At 38.6% G+C, this 26,492-nt stretch overlaps 1 protein-coding gene across 9 annotated transcripts in view; it reads left to right on the plus strand.

Moving 5' to 3' along the window:
* CADPS2 (calcium dependent secretion activator 2) overlaps nt 1-22,314 on the plus strand; it is a 555,896-nt gene extending 533,582 nt beyond the window's left edge. For 8 of the 9 annotated variants that reach the window (XM_059933509.1, XM_059933501.1, XM_059933498.1 and 5 more), the window contains 2 exons: nt 15,708-15,812; nt 21,348-22,314. In XM_059933509.1, coding sequence (XP_059789492.1) covers nt 15,708-15,812; nt 21,348-21,521 — 279 coding nt within the window. In that variant the 3' untranslated portion in view covers nt 21,522-22,314. The remainder of the gene's footprint in view (nt 1-15,707; nt 15,813-21,347) is intronic. The other variant, XM_059933504.1, reaches the window with a different exon arrangement.
* Nucleotides 22,315-26,492: the final 4,178 nt, after the last annotated feature.

Here is a 26,492-nt window from a genome sequence, read left to right on the forward strand (position 1 = left end):
TTTTCCCGCATGATGCCTCACGCGTGAAAAAGACTGCTGAAAATTCTGTGAAACTGGCCCTGAGAGTAGTAATTAATTACTTGTGGTGTTCCTGGCCTCAGAAACTTTTTGATCAATTACGCATCTTACTAGTTCCTGATGTTTGTGGTTAAATACCTTAGGGTTCTGTTTAAATAATTGTACCAGGGACTAAGGTCAAAAAAATGACCAATGCCCTGGATTTGCGTCCATTGTTTTGGGGATGCACCTGCAAAGGAGAATGGTACCTTCTACTGTTGTCCATGTGCAGCACCCCACCCAGCCATACACCATGACTCTGCTTCCTGAGCATTCTTCACTGCTATGATTATTGTTCTAGCCCCTATGGAAGTTTTTTTATTTCTTCAGTGTGTTAAAGAGGGGGATGACTAAAATCTGTATTATCTGAAAGACCATAGGTAGGATAATCTTAGATGTTTACATCAAATCTTGAAATATTAAAACTAAAAGTATCATTTGAAGATCAAAACAGTTAATATTAGGATAAATATCAAGACATTCTGCTTTACTCCATAAGTGGTTAAACTTATAAAACACTTTCTGCTTAAAACAGAAATAATTTCAAAAAAGTGTAAGTAAATGATGGCCAATCCCCTGTTTAATGGAAGGTACTAAGTTTGATTAAGGTACATCCCTAATCTTTTCAAAGTGTCAAAATAATTATAATAGCCTTACCTGTCACCGCTACTATTCTCAGGGCACCTCCATGTACCAGGAAATGTGCTAGATACTTGACCTATATCATTTCCAACCTTCTGGGTAGATGCCATCACCCCCATTTCAGCCTTATTTTCAGGTTAAGGAATCTCCCACCCAGAGACAATAAAGGACTTGTTAAGTGCTAAATCGGACTTTGAAATTGTGTCTCTCTAGTTTCAAAGTCCACGTTACGTCTACCATACTTCAGACTTACAAAATTTGAAGTGGTAAAACAGTGTTTGTAGGAAGAGGACTAGACCAGGAATCCAGAAACCTCAGTTCCAGCCACTGTTCTGCCATTAACTGGATGAGTGAGCTTCAAGAAGTTATGTCACCTGTTTGAGACTCAGTATAGGTAGTACATATAAACTGAAGAAGCTAGTCTAAAACTCCAGATGGTTTCTGAAATCCCTTCCAGATTATAAACCAACAAATTAAATTAGTTTTAATTTTAGCAGTGGCGCCAAAAGTTACTGGGTTGGTTGCATGCGGAGTCTTGCACCCCGGAGTAGCAATCAATTCTTAAGTTTTTTTGTGATGGCCAGGTGAAAGCAATAAGCAGTAGCAATTACAGTAGATAAGTAGAAAATAGATTCTATATAAAGACTGTCATTTGACATTCTGTACAGCTACCACCATGGTTCTGAACCCTACATTTAGAAAAATGGTTGGAACTCATATATTCTGTATTCATGTTAAGTCTTTCTGAGTGACCAGAATATCTTAAACAGAGGCTGTCTTTGCCTATCAAGTGGTCATTGGTGGTACACAAGCTGTTTAAAATCTATATGTTAATATAAATAGTCCCTGCGTTGCACAACATATTCTTGTAGCTTATATTGTACAACATGGGGAATATAGCCAATATTTTATAACTATAAGTGGAGTATAACCTTTAAATATTGTGAATCACTATATTGTATATCTGTAACTTATATAATATTGTATAGCAACTATACTTAAATTTAAAAAAAGAAAAAATTATACACACTTATTTACCATTATGTTTTGAATTTAGCCAAAGGAAAAAAATATACATGTTAAATCTACTTTTTCAATTTAAAAAAAAATGTGTCTTATCTGGGTAAGAGAAATCTAAAGGAAGTTCTGTAGCAGAAGAGAATATGGATTCACCAAAAGAAGGTGTTCTGCTTTGCAGGCCATCTCCCTTACCCCAGTGTATAAAACATCATTGTCAGTAGCTGTTTAAAAAATTTTATCAAATCAAAACCACCTACAACTTGTCTGATCCCAATATAAAAGCATGGCAATGATTTTCTAATTCTTAAGTTCTATTTTTAATGCCTACTATGATGTTTCTTCCCACGCTCTCAAGTTTCAGCAAACACAGTGAGAGCCCCAAGTGCCCATGGGTCAGGAGAGAGGCTGGGCAACTTCCCTGAGAGCTTTGGATCTCTGGGTCGGAAAGTGGTGTTGTTTCAGAAATCAAAACTGACACCACGGTAATCGCCACGAGAGCATCCTCTGTGGTCACTTCCTAATGTCCAAGAATATTACAGTGCTGAGGCCCGTAGGGGTTGACTGAAGTGCATCCTGCTGTCCAGGAGAGACACTCAACCTACCTACCTCTCTAAACCTTTGTGCATTTATAGGGCATTGCCCGTCTTGTGTCCCTTTGAAACAATTTCGATTTAGCTCTCGTGTTGCTGAAGACACATCAGGGTGCAGTATTTAATTGGTAAATCATGCAGATTAAACATTCTCTTGTGTTATAAACTGATTAAATATCTAATTGTTGAGGAGTTTCATCTCAATGAGATTTTTTTTAAATCGTGTTGTGATGTCTTCTAAAATTAAAAGTAATTCTTTAAATGGTAATTAATCAGTGATATTCATCTGAATAGTGTTTTATGAAGGATTAATTTCTTAGGACTTTCCTTGAAAAGAATTCTTTTCAGTAAAGAAACTCTAAATTAAACATTTTAAGTAAAATCGACCTAAACTATGTCAGTGAGTTCAGTAGCCATTTTAAGATATGGTAAGAAAAAAAAATGAAACTATTGCAAGTGAATATGCTTTTCAAAATAAAACTAATTTTGCACTTCTATGCTCTTGTTTGTCTCTGGACTCCCAAATAAGAAAAAGGGGGGAAATGCTCAGAATTTTTGAGTTTACCGTTTCACACCAATGCCCAAATTTTTGATTTGAGAATTTATTCATCCTCAGTAAGATTGACACTACTATTCTTAACTTATTTAAAAATTAAATTTACCATGTTGGTTTCCCAAGAATACATGACATCAATAGGACATGGGTAAGAATGGCTGCTAGATAGTAGGATATATTTAGAACTGACAATCTGCTTTTTCAGTCATATTCCTTGGATGAATTTCTTTGTGTATGTCATCAACCTCATTATTAGAAATGCAGTCTGGAACCCGTTAAGATCCGTTAAGAAGACTTCTTTGCCTTCTTGCATTTCTTATCATTCCATGATATTATAGATATATTCTCTTATATGTGAATGTCAATTTAAAAATAGCACTTTTCCTCTTTTCAATGATCTTTCACTTTCAAATGACGAGCAAGTTGTTATATACCTGCCTAAATTAGTATAGATTCCCGTTACAGAGTATTTTCTTTTTGGTTTTGTCCCTATGTAAAAAGAAGTCAAATATAAAGCATTAACTTTGGCACATTATGCCCAATCATGATTTCCCTATCAACACTCAAAATTAAATGTTACCATCACTCTCATGTCATTCCATTATTTTCCTTTTCCATCACTAGAAAAGATGGATGATAGAAGCTCAGTGATGTACTTGAGACTATTTGAGATCATTTATTTCTACCCACTGTTAGATCGTGTACCCTGGGCCACACCATGCACTAAAGGTAGATAAGAAGTTTAACTATCTGTTTCTTACTTGTGTTATAGGACCAGCATCTCACATCTCCTACATTTGAACAATGTCTTATTTAGCTGCTTTAACACATTGTTTTCCAGGTGGTGTTTTTTATTTTCATTATGTATATTCCTGCTTTGTTTTACCCACAGTATTCGGACTCCCATTGAAGTTGTTTGACGTCTTTTAAGACAGTTGTAGTCAGACTTGTTCTGTATATGGTCATGTCTGCCTTAATAAATGCCATACAGAGCTTGCTCCTTAGCTGTTTTCTTTTTTCCCCCTCAAAGTTTGTTTCTCTTCAAAACCTCTGCTCTCAAATTACAGCTGTCTCGTTCATTTTGGTTAATAATCCTTATTTTCATGTTATCATTTGTAGGTGTAAGGATTTATGAAAGGATCTACTTTTGATGTATGGTGTGTGCCAAAATACCTTTGGCAAGTCCAGGCACGGCTCTGCGGCCAAAGGCCCTCATTTGAATCTAAGCTGTTGGTGAATTAAGACCTGAGAAACTTGAGATATGCATGCCTAATTGCCTAAAAGAAACTCAACAAGAAAATGTATTGTAGCTTGTTGATCTTATTTCTTTAATAATTCAAAAGGATCTTCCAGAAATATGTGGACTTCTTCCTTAGATTCTTGAAATGTGATCACCGGACGCAATTGTCATTTGGCACTTGCCCAGAAATACACGTCTTTGCGTGAGGCACCTGGACATATGTGGCAGGTCTGGTAGAATCAGCTAATTAACAACACAGGCTTAAACAGGCACCTCATCTGGCAGTGCAGTTAGTTGCCTGATGGTGCTCAGCGGGACCGGGTAGTGCTTTTTATTTTTCTATCCTAATGGTCTGCTGCCCACCTAATTTTGCCTTATTGTCAGTCACTACTTACCGCAGCTTGGGGCCCTCCCAGGAGGCTAAATTATTATCAAAGGATTAGGGAGATGTAGCCTTGCAGCTCTGACATTTCTGATTACTTGTCTACGCCCTAACACTAATTAGCCGTGACTAATTAAGAAAAATGTTCCTGCCATAGAAAACCATTTAAAAGAACTGAGAAGTAGAAAAGCAATTCAAAAGCTGAGCAGTGCTCAGATTTGCTGATGCTCTTTAGATTTCCACCAGAGCCTTAACTCACCTTTAATTGTGCTCAGAATTTAAAAAAAAACAAAAAAAAAAAACTCACATGTGAACTGATCTGAGGGTTTTGTTTGAATAGGAAAAAAAAAAATTGTGGTTGATCACCTAAAATCTCTTAGCAATGGTAAAACTCTCTCTGATGAATGGAAAATGTCAAAACTTGCATTTTCATCGAGAAATTTTTCTTAACACCGAACGCATAAATATGCATTTGCTTTCATTCACCCAAGCCGGTAACAGTGACTTAATAGTCATGGAAGAAATTAGAATATTCTCCCTCCTGATTTTATCAGAGATAGTTGAAATAATTACAAGCAACATGTTGAGCATTTCAAAAGTTATTTAGTATTGATTTCATGCTGCCTTCACATGTAATAGGGTCTGAAAACTCTGACTTCTCCACACAGAGCCTGGCTTTTCCTCGGTGGTTTGCATGCTTGCACTGACTGCATCTGGCAACCAGTGACTTATTAATGAAAATACCCAGGACTCCCCTGAGACCAGCATCTCTTTCAGTTGACCAGTGTGATGTTTTCATGGAAATGATAGCTACCGTTCTTCTCTTCAAACCTAACTTCATAAGCAAATGACACATGGCTTTAAAGCATTTTCTGTGGTAGCCTTTTGAACTCCTCCTCCGTCAGACACTCCCTCTGCAACCTTTCCATGCAGCCCCATCTACATGGTCAGTGCCACTCACAAGTGGGCACAGCAGTGGCAGCCAGATTGCCACTATTGACTACGTCCAACCAAAAAAAAAAAAAAAAAAAAAAAAAATCCATGTAAGGAAACGACTATTGTAGTAAACCAACATCATTGTGGCAAAACCATGTGTTTATTGAATGCATTGAAAGGAATCTCTATAAAAGAACAATTTTCACAGGTACTTATAAATACCTAAACTCCAGAGAGCCCTCAATTTCTTGATCGCAGCCCAGCCCTAATTAAGAGACCATCTAAATTTTGCTCTCTTAATATGGGCAAAATGTTTTGTTTGAAATGAAGCAAGTTCTAACCCCTATGTCACCAAAATTCTTCATGCTGTTTTTTAAACCCATTTCCCTTTTTCCTCTCAGTGGAGAACAAAAAGCAGGTAGCCAGCATCTCTAGGGAATAATCCTTCCTATATATAAAGACTGTTATTAAGGCGCCTGTCATACTTGTCTACTCCAGGATAAATAATCCCTATTTGCTAAACTTCTCTTCATAGGCCCCTTTTCTAGCCCTTTAATCATCTTTGTGGCTGTCCTTTGAAACTTCTCAAAATGTTCTCGGTCATGCTTAGGGTTTAGAGTCAGGAATAGGATGCAGTATTTGAATGTGGCTGAACAAGATTTTTTTCAAGGCATATTCCTATTTATGCATTCTCATGGATAACTTTCCCATACTTTTGCTCTACTGATCCTTATAAATTTGGTCCCATATACTCCCCATATTTCTTGTTGACTTTCCTCTTACTGCCTATATTATACAGATAAAAATGTATATGTTTATTGATGTAGGATGGTCATTCATTTGACGTTTTGGATGCATAAGATCTAGAAAACAAATCCAATTCATCCTTCAAATAGGATGTGCAAGGAATGGTGGTGAATGTTGGGATTAAAAGGTTAGGCATTGGGACTTCCCTGATGGTCCAGTGGTTAAGACTCTGCACTTCCACTGCAGGGGGCACTGGTTCAATCCCTAGTTGGGAAACTAAGATCCCACATGCTGTGCAGCCAAAAAAAGAAAAAAAAAGATTAGGCATTAGTTTTCTCCCACATAGTTGGGTATCTCTGTCACAATGACTCGGTAGGATTTTAATTAAAATAGGAAATCAAAACCCCTCTTATTATTTATTCATACAACCAGTATTTATTTTCTAGAGGCCACACACTGCTAGAGGCTGAGAACACAATGTTAGATAAGATACACCAAGTTCCTGCCCTAAGGGAGCTTACATTCTTACGGCCAAGTGGGTCTTCTGAAAAAGTTGTTAATTTCTACATTAAAATGTTTCATATTTTCATCTATTGAATAGACATTAATAGATTTTTTCCAAATGCATGTACTATGGAGAATTAAAATTTAGTACCCTTTCAAAATAGATGATAGTGATTATCTAAATATGACGTTTATTTATTTCTCTCTGTTGCAAGTGGATGATTGGAAACTTGCCAGAATGTAGGGCCAATGCAAGGGTTGTACCTAGCTCTAGTGCCTGCAATATCAAATGCCGTGACAGTACAACAAGGGCACGCTCTCCCTCTCTACCCTTCATGGGTTCTTTGCTCAAAAGCCGGGCTTATACCAGCTCCCAGGAGAGCTCTCATGGTGCCTCAGACTCAAGTCAATAGTGCCACACCAATGATGTTTCTCCCTTTTTTTTTTTAACACCTCTCACAAAACCAACAAGCATTGAAAGCACCCAGGACATGTCACTTCTTGGCGTAAATGCACAGGCAGCGCTGCCAGCCCTACACCAGAGATGCCCCACAGCCTCAGATACCCCCCAGGAATAGCTACCAACACCCCTGAGCATATGCTGGAGGGGCAGCTCACTGCATGCGTGACAGACTCTTGAGGGCCAATCCAGGAGCTGAGCACATCAACCTCTGAGCACATAATGTTATCATATCTTTGTGTATAAGAGTATATATGTGGACACTCACATATGTACATAGACATGGGGGTTTGTTAGTTTACAGTACTTTCTCCTTTACTTAATTCATCACTTAAAACGAAGTTAGACTGTCACATTTTCAGTTCTATGTTAAATTTCTTTAGCCAGATGCAGTTGTTTACTTTTTGATGATGTCTACAACTTTAGCATGCATTAAATTATTTTGCTATTAATGAAACATGTAATTCAAGTCAACAGTTCCTCTGGCTCTGATATTCTTTTATCTTTTTCCTGTTGAAAAGCTGCCCTGCCACTATTATATACGTAACAGTTTATATTTCCAAATATTTAAAAGCATTCAGTCCTTCAACAAATATGTAATGCATGTCATGTGCCAGACATTCTGCTAAGGGCTGAAGATATCAATAAAAAGACTTGGTTTCTGCCTTATGGATACTCACAGCCTGGTGAGGCAGACATAGGGCACATTGTGCAGTATTTTTATAGACACCTGTACAGAGTTCTAGGAGCAGGAAGTACAGGAGCATCTAAGTCTACCTGGTAAGAGATAGTGTTGGCTTCATAGCAGAAATGATAGTTGAACTAAGTCTTAAAGGTCAACGTGAATCTGGGCAATGAAACGTACATGGGAATAAAAGTCCAGACAGAGGGATTGGCATGCCCAAAAACCATAGATATAGAGAAACCCAACATCTAGCAGATCAGCAGGTCATTCAGGTCCTGTGGGAGTGCACCATGAGTCAGAGACCGGAAGGTAGCTATTTATCCCACTACTTACAACACTCTGGAAAAGGGACTTCGGAATAATTGTTCCCTATTTTTTATGAGGAAACTGAAGCAGAAAGACTTGCTAACTATTAATTCTCAGACCTAGGTTTTATCTCAAACTTGTACCATTTAATAGTCTAATTTATTTTTATCCAGATCCTACATTATTGATTTAAATGCAATATCGACCAAACTTTTATATATAGTACTTAAGATGAGTCATTCAACCAGATGAACAGGTCATATGCCCAAATAAATCATTCATAGTCTATGTCTGCACCCCAAACTGGTGCACACACCATTATAACTGGGTTGACCACTGAGTTCAACCAAACCATTGATTAGTCAAAAGATTAGCCAAACCAGTATGCGTTCCATCATTTGTCAATAAGTAGGCGAAAGGGGGAACAACTGATGATCTGAAATTTTCACTTTGTAATCACTAATCTTTTTAGCACCAGGGAAAGAACCACAGAGTAAATTTACAAAGGCACTTGCCTACTTGATGATAATGAATATGAAGAATAGTATTGATTTTAATATTCTTTGTCTAGTGTGAGAATAGGTAAGCTAGTTTAATAATATTACTTTCAGGATATTTTGGAAGGAAGGAAATTTGGGGTTAATGAAATAGTAGTGAGTGGAAAAGAGCTTTTGCAACCCCCAATTTGTGGAACTTACCCTGTTATGTAACTTATCCTATTTTATACCTGAAGAGGATTGAATGCATCTTGGAAGTGTCTTGGTTATTATATTCATGCATTTTTTAAAAGAAAAGCAATGGGGAAAAAAAAGTACTGAACTTCAAGAGCAGGAAAGATTTTTCAGCATTCAACAAGCATTTATTAGGTACCTACTATATGCCAAACCTCCCATGTTAGTACTTTTTACATTTTCCCTTTCTTAACAGACATCATGGTGCTCATGAACTCTCCTTTGCAGACTTCCTCATAGAGATAAGAAATGAAAATCTCCCTGAATGTGAGTTTATTGAATATGGAGGGAAAAAGCCATGAATCAAGTTATTCTTTGTTTTGTATTTTAAAAAAAGAAGATGAGGAAAACTGCACATATAGATCGAGTCCCCTCATGAATGAACTAAGGATCTTCTTTCCACATTGCTTTGTTTTGTTGCAGTGAAAAAAAATTCTTCCCAGTATTCCTAAGCATTAGGGTGTATGGCACTTTAAAACAACTTAAGAAGGAAACACATGGGAAATGCATAGCACAAGAACCGTTTGGTCGGTTACCCTAACAGTGTGGTTCTTCCAAAAATTGATTACATTATGTAATTACATTATCAGGTGTACAAATACCTTTGGAAATGCAGATTACAGTAACTTGCAAGAAAATATGATGGACTTCTTTGAAACAACAAGCATCTCCTGTATTACTTCACACTCCTGTGTTATGATAACTATCAGGAACCACCAGGAATGGTAGAGTTGTTTTCTTAGTTGTTTGCTACAAGCATCAAACTACTCTTAAAAAATCAGAGACTTCATTGATGGAACAGACTGTTTCATAGAAGGAGATGGAATAACCTAGTCGTCATGAGCACGGACTCTGGAGCATAGATATAAGATGAATCTTAACCTTGCCACTTATATAAACTTAAGTAAATTGCTTAATCTAAACTCAGTTTTCTACCTACGTGAGCTCAGTTTCCATGCAAAATAGGAATAATAACCACTTCATCAAGGTTGTTTTAAGAATCAAATGAAAATTTAACTGATGCACTTGAACTTCCCATGGAGGATTTTTTAAAAACATCAGATGCCTTTATAATCAGAGTATTATTATTATATAATATATAATATAATATATTGTATATAACTGTTATAAAATCATAAGAATACTTCACAGTTCTTAATACGTTTCATTTATTCCTCATTATACTTTATTGTTTCATTTTTATAATATGTCTGTACTTCATTTAAAGGCCAAAATGAATCAATTTAAAACAAAATAACAGGTAATAGAAACTTCTGGAATCCTAGACTTGAATATTTGGATGAAAAAAGCTATATTTAAGTAGCATTAAAAAAAAAACAATTTGGCTTTTCCCTTCTTTTAGGAGAATCACAAGCTATATTGCTTCTAATCATGCCCCTTCCTTTGACAGTCAAATCTAATCTCATAGTATTTCTGGAGAGCATAAAAATCTTATTTTAAAGCTAGTTCATATAATCTGTCCTTCATATCACAGATGAGAAAACTGAGGCATAGAGAAAGCAAGTGACAGGCTCAGTCAAGCAAATAGTCGCATCACAGGGGTCGGCACTGCGGCCCCTGCAGCTTCTGTGTCGATGTTATTCTCTGCTGTGTTCACGGCCAGCCCTCAGCCTCCATGTCCAGATGCAAGTCTCTGTTTCCCTCTTCCTGCGTGCCTCCGGGGCTAGCTGGTTGATAGATGTAGGTTGGGTTGAACACTTCCTGTATTCTTAACCTAATAGACTGGTTTCAGTTTTCCTTAAATATAGCCTTTAATCCTATTCCAAGCCAACACAAAATTCACACTTAAAACTTTCAAAATGCTTGTGTTTTGAGCGTCTGTTTTGTGGAACCAAATATAATCATTTCAGTGGGTTACCTTGAATAGAGGGTGGAAATGTTGGTATTATTATATCAAATGTACTGTTAATATAGATCTGCATTTTAATGCCTAGAAATGGGAAGTGACCACGAATTTAGTTATATTAAACAGATGTACTATTGACAAAAGGAACACTCCATGTATAAAGAAACATTTCTATTTACTTTTTAATGTACTGGTGAAACTGTAGGGCATTAACATTTCTAAATAATTTGTTGCCCTCTAAAGCCACGAAATGATCCTAAAGGATTCTCTATATTTATCAAGCTTTTCAAAACTATTATTCTTTTATCCAATTCAACTTAACATTTAAAAGGCACATATTTCCTAAGATGAGATTTTTCTAGATGGTATTTCATTTCAACACGGTGACTTGACTCTGGTAAAACTATCAGCTTCTCTTGAAATAAATGAAGAAATGCACACATACTGTGGAAACGTAGCCATTTCATATCTGGGGGCACTAAAAAGTGTTGGGTTTGTTTTGTTGTTGTTTTTTTTTTTCTCATTGTTCACCCATTGAGATGAGCGTAGCTGGAGAAGAATGAAAATATATCAGCTAGTTGTACCAAGTTCATAATCAATAAAAAGCTGAACACTTAAGCAGAAAATATATCACAGATTTGTTCCCCAGCAAAGCAACTATTTTTACCCTGCCATCATCATCAGAAGCCACATTCTGACAGAAATCATTTGCTTGAAGCAGCCGCAATATATGAACCCTATGTGGTCCTGTGATTCAGATTTAGGAATATCAGCCCCAGAAGGTCTGAAAGACATTGTGCATTAGTATGTATTGAGACCTCATTCCAGGTGGCAAGCAGCTGGACTTTTTAAAAAATAAAACTTCCAAAATAAAGGCGAAGCGCCTGTTTCCAGGCAATGAGTGTTATATTTAACTGAATCCTCCTCAAAATGTTATAAATTAGGCAGCAAAGGGAGCCGTGCATTATTTAATATATTTGTTTTGTATTTCCACTAGTCAACAGAATAATGAAATTCCTTAACTACTTCTCTTTAACTTGCATGAAGAAAGCACGGTATGTTGCTAAATCTCTTTTCACCAGCACTGCCGAGAAACAACTTTAATCCTTGTTAGAAAATTGCCGAGTCTGGGCCTGACAAAGAGCTCATGCTTGTTCCATTGTTAGTGCTCCCAGGCCCCGAGAGCAGAGCCCTTTACAGCTGCGTGGATCCCGCCCGGCTCAGCTGCACTATTTAGGAGAGGAGGTTTGTCAATTTCTATTGACAATGGAGAGAGTTTTTCAGGGCCTGTAGCAGTGCCGACACAGTTGGGGATCAATGCCAGCCATTCAGAATGCACCCTCTTTCATTGCTTTCGTTTGTTAATTCAAGACTAAAGGTCCACTGAGGGGGTTCAGGGTGTTTAAGAAAGCTGATGAACTGTTTAAGAAAGCTGATGAACTGCAAGCGTTTATAGCCCTGGTGTGGCAATTTCCATAGTCAGTGGCAACTCCTGGCACTGAGGGAGCTGTGTCCTTGTTGACCCTCTTGTTATTAAAAATGCACAAGTGCTGCGCTTCTCAATATTTCAACACTCTTTCATTGTCAATACCACCTTCTGAGCCCTTCAGCTTGTTGCTTGCTCTAAAGATCTTCTTAGATTGGGTTTGAAAACTTCACCTTAAACACTAGATTAGACTGATGTTCTGTTTTCCGTGCTCCTGTTGATTTGTTGAACCTTCCCAGGGCTGGAAAGCAAGTAGCAGCTTGATGGGGAGACGGGCTGCTAATATGATTTACCAGTCTACAGTCATGCACAATAAGTGTGAATAAATACAGGGGTCTCACAGAGTCAACCCTAGCCTTTCCTTTTCTTTTCTTTTTGCTTTAAAAGAGATATCTCAAGAAAATGAAGTGAGTAAGGCATGCCCTTACAGGAGTTGAATGAACCACAAAAAAGAAAAAAAAAAACACATATATTTTGTTAAAGTGGTAGGCTGCTGGCATGGATTGATGGAGAGAAAAAGTGTAGAATATACACTAACTGCTTTATTCTTAAGTAGACCAAGCAGGGAATAAAGCAGTAGTGCCATACCCACGACTTGAGTGCAAGCTCCAGCGCCCCTTCGTTTTCATCCCCTGAAAGGAAAAGTGAATAGTCAAACAAGTTGCTTTATAAAATTAACTTTTCCAAAATGAAAGCACATTTTCTAACAGTCACACTTCACTGCACATTCACCCCTTTCACATTTTTTTTTCTTTGCTTTGGAGGGTGGTTTGGTTTGCTTTGGTTTGGTGGGGTGGGGGGAATGACGCTAACTTACCTTTGACTTTTTTCTCAAGATGAAAAAAATGGAATCTATGGTCCTCCACCCAGAAGAAGAACATATCCATTCCGGCACTAGAAATAGGAAAATGCTAGTGATTTCTGTTTGGTGGTTTTGTCTGTTTGGTGTGTGTGTGTGTGTGTGTGTGTGTGTGTCACCATATATAAGAAAGAAGCAGTCCTAGTAAGGTTTTTTGTTTGTTAGCTTATTCTTCATAGCAACATAAACTCTAAGCTAAGCTATTGATTTCTCTTCATCATTTGCTTGATTTAGCTGAAATTCTTCAAAATGCTTTGACTTTGGAACCAAAAAATATGCATGATTAGCAGATGGAATAATTTTTCTTATAGAATGTTCCTTGTAGAATAATTTGTTTGCCTTTAAAGTAAGATGATGATGAAGTAGCTTAAGCACTTTATTAACATTAGTTCTTTTTCTCTGTTTCTATAGTTAACTTTAGATCATTTTATTCCCAAATTATTCTTCTTTAAAATTATAATTTTGGCATTGTGTTAAAGAAATTATATTAATAATAAATTTCTGTGTTATGTTAGATGTCCTTTCAATTATCACTTAATCATAAGTATCACTCATATGTAATGGAAAAATGAAGTTACATTAATTTTAAATTACCTAAGGATTTTTTAAGAACATAAGATGCATATGGAGTAATTTTAAGAAAGTATTTTCATTTACCTCAGATTCATGCAACTTACCATATATTTAGTAACTTTACAGTCTAACAGCCCGATTAACTTGTATGTTATAAACTTTGTACAATATATCGTATTTTGTCCCCCCAACTAAAAAAAAAATTATTCCTTGAAGAAGCACTATAATTTAAGAGTCATAACCATTATGACTACATTTTAGTTTTCAAGTTACTTGGAGGGTGGGCTGGGAGTGAGGGTGTTAATTCAGTATACTCATATTCAATATCACCAATACCTATGAGTATTTACCTGCGTTAAAATAGAACTCAAGTAGTTGAGGCTATAACTTGAAATAAGGAAGTATAGAATTTAAATATCAGATACTAATCTATTAAGATTTAATATGTCAGCTGAAGTACTGAATTTTTTAGCAGTTTATTTTTTTAAGAATTTAGGAGTATCTCATTTTATAAAACTTATTTCTGATACTTTTACATGTCCTGAAAATTAGGAAAGTAATCATTAGGAAAAAGAAAAACTGGGTACATGAATAATATTTTTTTTAAACAACCATAGCCCATCTCACATTTTAAAAACTTGAATGTTCATTCATCCATTCAGTATCACAGTATTCAGTAAATCAGTTATTCATTTTCATTAGCTTATCTCATTTTATGCCTGTGTGTCCAATAGGCCAACAAATTAATAGAAATAAGTCTGATGAAATGTTAAACTAATTCATTTTTATATGATGCTTAAACTACCATTCCTTATACTAAATTTTATTAGAACAATGTTAGTAAATACAAGTCCAGGTGAATTTCAGACTTACTTGAATCACTTGAGATTTCTTTTAGAAATTTGTATTTACTGCTTTATTATGGAAGAAAAATATCTTTTAAGATTTTTTTCTGTGTTTGAATGCCTAAGAACATATGCACATACATATGTGATCTGTAGTGTCACTGTGTGTACACAAGCAAGGCACAAAATACCTTCTCTTTCAAAAACTCTTTTGTCATTTCCTAAATGCTGCGTGGACATTGATATTTCTCACAGTTATCTGAATGAGTAGCATTATTACATTATTTTCTTACAGTATTACCTAAACCTGGCTCTGGCGTGTAAGTACTGAATCCCTTAAAATGCCATCACTAATGGCAGATTGCCCTTTTTTGAAAATAGGAACAAAATTTCTTCTTTTACTATACTCACAGGCATTATATAGGAGCAGGAAAGTACATTAGAGAAGAATTTCAATTTTCCCACCAAGAAAGTTGTAATAAACAGAGAGAAAATATGAACCTTCCAAAAGCACTTGCAAAATGAAACAGATTGTTTTCTTTTATAATTTGGTCAACTGACATCTGTTTTTGTGATTCTTATAAGACACAAGAATTTCATCCTGATAATGTTCCTTCCTAAGATCTGAAATCTGTATTTTAGGTGGTTTTAGACCATCTTGGCAAATACTTAACAACCGATAGCAGATAAAGGTGTGACTGGGGATTAGAGGTTAGTAAGCTGTGGATGTTTTTTGCCATCCCTCCTTTAAAATGCTATTTCTGGGTATTGCCTACGTGCATGATGGCATCTACTCTGATTTTTACATAACGTACAGGCTAATGGGAAATTTCCCTTTGAAAATAATTTACCTGTTTTTTTCCTGCTGCTTGGCAGTGCATTCAGTTCCATAACATGTATTTAGTACCCACTGTTACCTACAAATTACAAAGCAGGCCGCTAGGCTGCAAGTGCAAAAACACTGTTTCCCATGAATATGTTACAGCTAAAAGACTGTAACGTTAATTCGTGTAAAGAACAGCCTAGGTCAACTTAGCAGATTTTCTAGCAAAACATACAATTCTGTTAACAGGAAATTATAGCATTATTGACTTCAAGTGCTGATCTATGGTCATTTCAGAGTGTTTCATTACCCCCTCATTACCGAATCTGTTACATGAATACTGCAGAGGTTGTTTTCTTTTCTGTTTTCCTCCCCCCCGCCCCCATCCTTCTTTCCAGCAATGGTACAGCAGTTCCATGAAAGTCATTTGTGTGTGGTTGGCTGATAGATTAGACCTTCAGCTTCATATTTACCAACTGAAGACACTAATCAAGATTGTGAAGGTAAACAAAATGTGTTTAGATGTGAATTGCCCAGCAAGCTATAAAGAATAATGGCAAGATATTGACATATAAGAAAATCGTATTTCATATACCTGAGTGGATGTAAGTACTTTAAAAACATCACTTTCAGCAATGATGTGCTGCTGTTTATTCCATTTTCAGTTAGATTTCTAAATAAACATAAATTTATCATTTTTGCATTAATAAATTAAAAGTATTTTGTTATCAAGTAATCATATTTGAATATAATATATACATAAAGCCCCTAGCACATTTACCTGAATGTAGTAGGTCCACAGTAATTTTGTATTAATTGTCTGAGGTATAGAAATGTTTTCTCCTAATATATTTCCTTCATATTTATTCATATATTATTATGAGGGCTTTTGAATTATATTTGCCCCTAGGATAAGGAGAGTCTCCTTTATTTTGTTATATCCTGATATGAAAGTAAAACATTGTCACCGCCTGAATTCTTTTGGAAGCATGCCCCTTCTTATATGTAAGAGCTGATCAGTATGAGTGTCGGGGACCATCCATAACCACTAACAGATGTTATATCAGTTCAGTGAGGCCACTTTGACTTCTGCTTTTCAAGAGAAAATGTAATCACGTGCATGTTATATTGAGTGAGTAGGGGCTTTAAAGTATTATATTATTCAACATGATTTTTCACACCTTATAAACTCCAGTGGAAATACAAAATTTACCACAGGTATAACTTTTTCTTAAAATTGAGACAAATTCTACATTATGGCAAAAAACATAACTCTAAGCTCTTGTGAATCAGCTGTTCCTTTAAATAAGTGACTTTTACTTCCATTCTAGTACCATTTATCAAATGGTATATGTATACCATTTATGTATTTATATATATGTGTGTGTGCCTATACATGTATATTTGCACGTACATATATATGTATATGTGTGTATTTGTGGGTATGTGTGTATATGTACTCACACACACACATACACAGTGGTTCTCACAATGTCATTCCTGATATAACATTATCAGCATCACCTGGGAACTTGTTAGACATGCAAATTCTTCGGCTCCACACCAGACTCACTAAGTCAGAGCGTCTGAGAGTGGGGCCTGGCCATCTGTACGTGAACAAGCCCCCCAGAGGATTCTGGTAGAGATAAAGGTTGAGAAGAACCACTGTGTCACATCATTAAAAGTTTTATCCACATTAAAATATTTTCCACCATTCTCTTGGTTCCTGCAGTCTCGTTAGAATATAAATTCTTTTGTGCCACAGACACATAGGTTATAGAAAGATCCACCAAGAGGAAAGTTCTGTTCTAAAGTCAGAAATCGGCAAATCTACTGGAACATAGAACCAGACCTATAATGTCACAGTAATAGCAATCATGATTAGTCATAAATAACAAGTAAAATTAGTCACCCACTAATTTTAACACACTAAAACATTACATTTCAATCGACAGACTACCTTTGATCTAGAACACTTTTTACCAGGTGTTATTTATTTTACAAAGAAACTGAAAACACATTATGATACGTTCATGTTTGCTTTAGTTCCTCCATGGTTTCTTCCTTGTTTCTATAAATGTCACTTGGAGAGCTTTCAACTGAAGTTTGTTTTTCGTAAAAGAGAATCAGAATAATCTGTGTTTACCTTCTAAATATGTGTACATGTTAAGATTGCAGTCTATACTGTGACTGATATTGGGATTAGCTTGTTCCCCTTAGGATCAGCCATATTTTCAAGCTAATGTCTACTGTGTTCAGGATGTCAGAAATTACATACTCGGCTGATTGGTATTAGCTGATAGATTGGTAAGCTCTTTCTTTGTTTTTAGAATACGAATCTCCATTTTTTATTAGCCCATCATCTGTTTATTTCAAAGTTATGCCTCTTCTCGTATTCACAGTCATAACAGTTCAAGCACCAGTGACTATTTTAGCAGAAAAAATGATTAATAATTTTGTTAATTATAGGGTGACATTTCCATTGTATTCTAAGCCAGTCAGTTTATCTTATTTTAATATAGTCTTCATTATGGCTACCAACAGTCAAGACTGATAAATAGGAAATTAAATTTCGTGTATATGTTTGACTTTCCATGTTTTGTTTGTCGCAAGCAGGTCCCCAAACTCAGCCAATACTTTCTTGGGCTGGTACATTTAATCAACTCATAGGGCTTTACTTAATAATTAAAAGTGATTATTTTCACGATGAAAATTAGGATGAATTAATTTCAGTGTTCTGATTGGTTTTTTTCTACTTTGAATATAAACAGACTTTAACCAATTTCACACATAGATTCATCACTCTTCAGAGCCTATATGGCTATGCTTATAATGTTCATTTTCCAGTGAATTTAAGCAGCTGTTAAACAGCACATGTATAGAATTGCGCAGGCCCCGAGTAGGCTTTCCTTCCACCCACATCACTTAGACTGGACCTGCCTGTCACAGCAGAGTAGCGCATTCTACTCGGGAGACGAGCCGAGAGCCACTGGACCCCGGCCTAGTCCTTCGAAGCATTGTCATTCTTCTGTGCCCACGGAGACCCAGGTGCCATCAAGATGGATTCGATAGCCAACTTTGCCCCACAGAGACACTCAGACGCCAGTTGGTTCATTGACGTTGCTCACTAAGAAGAGACAAATTGCAGTAAGATTTTCACACAAGATTTAGGACTAAGAAATTAACAAAGTTTAAACATCAGAATGGTTTATTTGGGGAAGGGAAAAATAGAATCCTCAAATAATCAAAATGGCTGATGGATTTCTGTTCTCCCCAGAGGCCGTTTGACATTTAAAAGCGGTTGACATAAATGAGCTGCCTCTTTTACTAGGAGAAAAGACGACAAGTGAGCAGCACCCTGCGGCAGGCACTTGTCTTAAGTAAGAGCCCAGCAGACCTTCTTGGCAGCCACAGAGGATCTCTAAGTGTCAGTAACATGTTATGAATTCTAAAAAGAGAGAAAGAGAGAGATTGCAGGGGTACCTGCCCTGCAGTGCCCCTAACTGCTTATCGCTTACTAATAAAGTAAGGAAGCAGAGTCTTAAGTTTATACAAATTAGAAAGCCTTTAAGGCTGCAAATCCACAATACAACTCTGTCCTGGCCAACTTACTGATACTTAAGCTAAGTCTAAGGAAAGTCATTCCAATAAAATAAGAAAGTGAGACTCACAAACTTGGTATATAATTGTCAGTGGAACACTAATACTTTATTTCAGATGTATTATCTGTAGATGAATATTTTGTGTGCTTGATATATTTTTAATCTAACTGTCAGAGTGTTAGAGGCTTGAACAGAAACCTCTATGGTAGTAATACCATGCATACTAGTTACCAGATTTTTCCACACAAAATTTACCTTACAGAGTTACTTCATGGGTTCTGATGCAAGTTACCGTATGTTTTGGTGTGAAAGTATCACCTTAGTAATAATAAGCTTTAATGGTTTAGAAAGAGAATATGAGGATGGTGGGATTTATGTGTCTTAATACAAAATATTAAAATCAAATTAAAAGGACTACCCTGGTGACACAGTGGTTAAGAATCCGCCTGCCAGTGCACGGGACACGGGTTCAAGCCCTGGTCCGGGAAGATCTCACATGCCGCGGAGCAACTAAGCCCATGCGCCACAACTACTGAGCCCACGTGCCACAACTACAGAAGCCTGTGTGCCTAGAGCCTGTGCTCCACAACGAGAGACGCCACTGCAACGAGAAGCCCGTACACTGCAACAAAGAGTAGCCCCCGTTCACCGTAACTAGAGAAAGCCCACACGTAGCACCAAGACCCAACGCAGCCATAAATAGATAAATAAATAAATAAATAAATAAATAAATAAATAATCAAATTTAAATAGTTTGGGTCATTTAAGAAAAAAAACACTAAATTTTTCTTGCTGTTGAGATACTGACCTCAGATACAGTATAGTGTTCCTCACCATTCAGTTTATTTTTTGGACATGAGGTGGACTTTATTTATGCATTTTATTTATAACAAGTGAATATCACTTCTGAAACTTGAATGGTACCATAGGGCATAAGTCAGATGATATAAGACAGGAAGATAAAATGTGAAAACACCAATGGCACCACTACCTTGTAATGGTTCTGTTCCTTCCCAGAAGTCTGTTTGTAGACCAGGTGTGTATATCCAGGGGATTAAGATGCCATCCATCAGCACTTCCTACCTCAGGTGAATAAGCACCTTCAGCTGAGCTGTTTGAATATTATATTTTCCTTCTAACTGTGTTGAGTGAAATCAGGCATCCCTTAATGTTAATTTTCAGCTATTGGAGTTGTAATTTTGGGCTGGGAAGTACAACATTCCTTTTTTTATTAGACTTTTTTCATCTGTTAAGTGCAAACCCCCAAAAAAGTGACTGTTAGCAATCATTTAGAACAAAAAAGCAGCACATTGATATGTATTGATACTTTGGGCCAGTCCATTGACATCTGGCTGTTTAGTATTCTAAATCTAACATAGGACAGTTAAAAAAAAAATCTTTAAAGATGTTTAGCATTTTAATGGCCTTAGAAGTGCCTCTACAGAATGAGCTATCTTCATTTGTGCTTTGTTTCCCCATTGAACTAACTCTAGACTTTTTCTACAACTTTAAAAATCAATAATAAAATACCAGCCTTGTTTAGTCATCAAAAACTCATGTGTGAAGAAAGTCTCATTTCAGGAGAAAAATAAAATAAGGAAAGTTTTATAGGTTACATATCTTAAGAGCCACAGAAATCAGAGTTTTGTTGTTATTCTTGTTGTTTTTAAGAATCACTATATAAACAATAACATGATATTTGCTCTATTTTTGACACATAATACACCAAATAATAATTTACTGTTTCACACCAAAAAAAGTAAATATGATTTATTAGCCCATCAATGGAAGTTTAACGCCAGAATTTAACACTTCACATTCCAAGGCAATTTCAGAAGGGCAAAATTCATACAGACATTTAGGTGTACACAAATTTTTACCCAGTGTGCATATAAATAAACTTTATAATTCACAAACGCTGAAAATGCAAACTTGTTTTAGTGTTAATAGGATTAATCCTCTTCCCTCCGCACACCTCCCCCAAAAACTTAATGCATTTTATAAAATGCAACGTATTTTTCAATACTAAAATAAAGGCTCCTCAATTGAAAAACTAAGAATTCCTTCATATTGAAAATGTACATAAGTACATATCATTTTACCTTTGTTACAGGTTATTCAAATAGTAAATTCTGTGCAATTAGTAATATTTGGGGGAAAAAAAGCTCATTTGTCATCTGACAGTCACAACATTTTGATCTACTCAGAGTGATTCTAGTTTGAATAGCACTATCAAAAGTCTCTCATTTCATTTGCTCCCCAGAACCTACACCAACAGGATGACTGGCCTGGGCAGCTACAATCCGAATCCATTAGTGAATTGTCCAAGATCATTTCTGAAATGCCAACTGAGTATATATACATTTAGACATACACAAATACATCCAGACATATAATCCGTAAGGGATCTAAGCAGATTCTCTCTCCTTCCTCTAGAAAACCTATAGGGACTTCCGATTGCAGGGTGTGTTGGAAGTCACCCTGAACAGTAAGACCTATGACACCCTGCACAGACGTTTAACAGTAGAGGAGGCTACAGCTTCTGTTTCGGAAGGAGGAGGACTTCAGGGCATCACGATGAAAGACAGTGATGAAGAAGAAGAAGGCTAATAAAATGCAGCTCTGCAGAAGGAAGGAGGACCTTGACATTGTTTATTTTGTACCTGTCCTTGTAATGACATTGATTGTTTGGACCAAATATAAATGCTTGTATTTCACTCTACATTTTAAAAAGTTAACCTGAAGCAGAGTTAAAAGAGAAAATGCCAAGTATTTTTTTGAAGAAGATCAGCCTTTTTTGTGTAGCTTGATCTAAAATGATCTTTGGCACTGTGATTGGAACATGAACTTTTTTTTTTTTTTAAAGAAGATTCGACTTTTTTTTCTGTAATTACATCAAAGTCATGTCGCTTGTGTGAAGTGAAATATGTATTTCTCATGATACAACATTGTGAGAATAAGCCACTTTTCATCATTGTGCCGGCTCTATTGTACATACCCTTGTTAAAATGGTGTGTACTTGACAGTTTATCATTTACGTGCAAGGTTTGTTTCCTAGTTAATTTATCATTGTTGTGATGTGTGTTAAAACTTTAACGTTGGTTCTTAGTACTCTGAATTGGTCTTCCTGGGCTTAAAGGATCGCCAAACCCAAATATAGACTAGATTATCCAATGGGCTTGTGTCTTGTTCCATTCTGAACATTTTTTCCTTCAAGTATAAAAAATCCCAAAGTGTGGGGTAGTAAGTGTGCTGTCGTCAAAATACCATATTCTCCTACTACTAAGTGTAACAGCTTGCAGGCAATAAAAGTCCACTTGGTCCTAACCACTTATGTACTTATTAGACTTGTATAAATTAAATACAGTAAAATATGTTTGCAGCATTATAACCATCTCAACAATTTGGCTCTGTGTTTTTATTGTGTTTGTTTACAGTCAAATGAGTAAAAGATATTAACACTACTTTCCATCTAGTAGGCACTCACACTTGTTAAAAGAACTAGTTAAATATGAGAGCATATTTCCATAGCAAAGCTGATGTTGACTACATACTCATAGATTGTGTATTATTAGTTAACATTAGCAATTAGTGTTAATAATGAGTAATACTAGAAATGCTAGTAATGTTAACTAGCAATTGACATATTAACAGTTTTTCTTCCCCCAAAGTATTTTCTGGCTACAATTTTAAATTGTAATTTATCTTTGAATTTTAAGTCTTGTATTTTTTTCAAAAATATGCCAGCATTCATTCATAAGTAGTTTTTAAATGAAGTGAGTTAATGCAGAATAAGTGAAGGTACCCCTGAATTTGTGTAAACATAAGTTCTGAAGCTTTGGAAGTGAAACAACTTCTTGGCCCTCCAAATTTATTCTGGTGCCTGACCTAGACTAGCCCACAAAAACCTATTTAATCCACAGTTATTATATAATATTGTTTGGGCTCAATTCTGGGTCCTAGGGGTAAGAGACCCTGTGCTACAAGATAAACATGAATGGAAATTTCTTCTCCTTTCCTGGATTAGAGACCCACTCTACCAGCTCAGTATTGTTGAAAGGCAGTTTGTCTTGGAATGCTTGTCCTTCCCTTTCTTCTCCACCCTCATGCCAATACTATCCTTTCTCAAGCCCTCAGGTGTCTAGTCAGGCTACCCTCAAATCCCCAATGGTACCCTCCCCAAGCGGGCTCTGCACAGCTCAAATTGCTCTCTACTTGGAACTTACCCACCCTTCTTTTCCTTTATACCGAATGTCTATTTCTTTGATACAGCTTATCTCAGAGTAACTGGCCCATCTTGTCCTAAGGTATGAATAACTGATTAGCCATATATAACCCTTAGCCATCTATATATTTTTTTTTAAAAGGAAATATCTAGCTGATAGAATTTGGAAATAAAGGGGAAAGTGTGTGTTACAGGGGAAAGTACTTGGGGCCAGCAGGGTCTCCCTGCTGACCTGACCTATTTAACCTGCCCACTGGCCCTCTTTGCTGGTCAGCCTCTTGTAGCTTCTCTCCAGATTTGGGTATTCTCTGCTGCTTGCCTTGGACACCCAGATTTCTAAAACCTTCCACCCCCACTCCAGCCTCCACTGGCTTGCAGGGAGAGGACAGTAGCAATCAAGGGCAGGTAGTGGAGATGCTCACAGCTTTTTTAGGACAGTGTGGACTAACCTTTGAGCCACAGAGGGGTGTATGGAGAGAAATTTATAAAGTCACCCTGAAAAAGAATGAAAAGTTAGTTTGGGGCTTTTGCCCAGAAATGCTCTTCAACATAACTGCAGATTGCTTGAAATGACTTCATAATTGTTCATCGGTATGTATAGCTGTGAGAGTGAATGCCCAAGCATCTGTCTATTAAAGGACACCAAGTGTTCTTTAAAACAAGACAAAACAAAACAAAAACTTTTTTAAAAAAATGTAATTGAAAACCTAACAAATGTACAATTTTTGAAAGGAAAATCATTTTTAACTTCAAAGAAATAGCTCTACTCTCCTAAACGGTCTTGGGGAAGGGGAAAGACAAAAAAAAAAAAAATGCATTCTTTGGCCAGTTTGGTGAATGTTGCAGGAGAAAATAACTAATACAGTCTAATGTCCAGCCGGAATCAGTTTGTTAAAGAACACACCTAGAGGGAAGGTTTCTCCAAGCTCTTGTTGGAGAAAAATAATAATAATGCCTTTTTCCCGTAAAGGGAAAGAACCACACTGAGCTTAACGTAAACCTCTCAGCTCCAGCTGTGGGTCGTTCTTGTATTCACGGATTTTTCCACTTGAATTCCCCTTAGTTCTTGTTCATTGTCCCTCGCTCTGGAGAAAGGATTTCCTGCTACTTTTGCAGTAAGCGCCCATGCAAAGTGTCTCGGGGCTCCCCCCGCGCCCCCAGGGTCACAGCCGGCCTGGTCCCGCGGCGATCGTGGGTGAGGGGGTCCGTGAGCTCCGGGAAGGTGCCCTTGGTGGAAAAGCGGCCCCTCCGCCATCGCCATTCCTGGACCGCGAAACCCCTCCCCACTGCCGCGCGGCGGCCTCCCGAGAGGGGCGCGCCCCGAGCCACCCCGCGAAAGCCCGGGGTCTTCCGAGCCCCTCCCGCCACGCCTTTGGTAGAAGGACCGATGGAAGAAATTAGAGCAAGAGCTCGATCGCTTTCATTTCTTACTCCCAACACAGAAAACGGAAATTTCCCGGTCCGGGTCCCTAAAGGGAGGTGACAAATCGATGTTCCCCGAGAGTTGTTCACGCGCCGCTGGCGGGGCAGCTACGCGGCCGGAGAGCGACCGAGTCGGGCCCCGCGCGCTCCGCGCTCGCCCTTCACCGCAACCCCGGCCCCGCCCGCAGCCCTCCACCCGTCCCAGCCCCGCGGGGTTTGTGCGGAATTCCGGGGCCTGGTTTGGGGGGATTCGGGAGGATGGGGCTCATCCCGCCTTTACACTGAGTCCCCATCCCCTCCCCGGTACTGTGCAGGGAGACGCCGTGGGCGTGGGTCTCCTTTTCCCTTTAAGTCCAGATCGCTGGACCCGCAGGAACCTTAGGGAAAGGCCGGCGGCTCGTTTGGCCCCGGAATTTAGCTGCAGATGGAGTCAAGCCCAGGGACCTGGGCAGCAGGCCAGAGGCAAAGAGCAGTTGCGACCCCGCAGCAGCGACGGCTCCGGAGCGCTTCACCCCAACCCCGGGAGCCCAGGGCGAGGCTTCCTCCCCACGCCTCTCCGCCTCCCGCCGCGTGGGCTGGTAGATGCGGGGCAGATGTGCCTTCAGCTGCCCTTCTCTGTAACGCTGAAGTTTGATACTTTAAGGGGCCAGAGGCGAGTGCAGGCTGTGAGCGCAAAGCTCTGAGCCTGGGTTCTAGAAGTCACGGTGACGGTCAGCCACAGCCTCTATCCAGGCGCAGTACGTGATCGTTTTAAGGGAGAAGGAGGCACTAGACTGTGAGTGTGTACAGCCGAGAGAAAGGAAGTAAGACAAGAATTCGATGTGTTTCCCAAGTTGAAAAAGACCCCGATTTAAAGATCTACCCAGAAACGTGTGCACGTGACACAGCTTGGGAAACCGTAAGGGGCCAGGGCCTTAGAGCCAGGAAAGCCTGGGTTTGAGGACCAACGGCTACCCGTCTTCCCCGCCTCCGAGCTCTGCGTCCTTGGGCAAGTTAGGTAACCTCTCTGTGAAGCGGGCGCTCACTAACGAAGGTGATGCGTATTAAGTTGTGGCCATTGTTGACTCTTTCTTCATGTAGGGGTGGATTCGAAAGAAATTGTGGGAGGCCTGCCCCTGCCAACATACACCACCACTCGCACCAACCAGTTCTCGCCGGGTTGGCACAGGGTCACAGTCATCTCGGCAGATCTTCGGCTCCGTCCCTGGGGTGTCCGTGGACTGGCTAGAACTGTCCAGTTTCAGGGTTATTTATACAGCCAGCCTAGTGGGAGGAGAGGAGACCGGGAGGGGCAAGTCGACGGTCTCCCAAAAGGGCCAGTATTCCGAGAGCAGCCCCTGGAGCTGCAGTTAGGAGGGGAGGCGGCTGGAGACGTGTCTTTGGGTCCACATGAGGATATTGTTCGTCGGTCAGGGCCTCCGAAACCGGAAGGTTATGATGGGGGGGGGGGTGTCGGACCACAAGCGAGGAATCCCAGGCCTCTGCCTGTGCCCAATAGGTTGAGTTCAAGAGAATTTCAAGGGCAAACTGGTGTTCATTAGTGTTTTCCCAGATTTAAGGAGGCCTTAAATGGCGTCCTGCGTCTCAGCCCAGAGATGCGCACACGGCACGGGAAAATGCGAAGCAGCCCCGGGAGTGAGGCAGAGGAGACCGAAGGCCGCCCCGGCGCGCCCCAAGGTGACCTCAGCCGTGGCAACAGAGTAAAAAACGGCAGGCTCTGAGGACGACAGCTAGCACGCTCCGTGCTCCGGAGTGTTGAACTGACCGCCCTTCGAAGCCGTCAGGGAAACGCCAATAGCGTAGAGACCCAGCGCGGGGCCGAGGGCGCGCCCAGGGTCACAAGCCAGGATGTCCGTGGCGAGGGAGGTGCGAGCCCAGGTGGTGCCGGGGCCAGGCACGCGGTGGCCTGGAGGAGGGAGAGACTGATCACTCAC

This window comes from Balaenoptera ricei, chromosome 9, assembly GCF_028023285.1.
Source record: "Balaenoptera ricei isolate mBalRic1 chromosome 9, mBalRic1.hap2, whole genome shotgun sequence".
NCBI classification, from domain to species: Eukaryota; Metazoa; Chordata; class Mammalia; order Artiodactyla; family Balaenopteridae; genus Balaenoptera; species Balaenoptera ricei.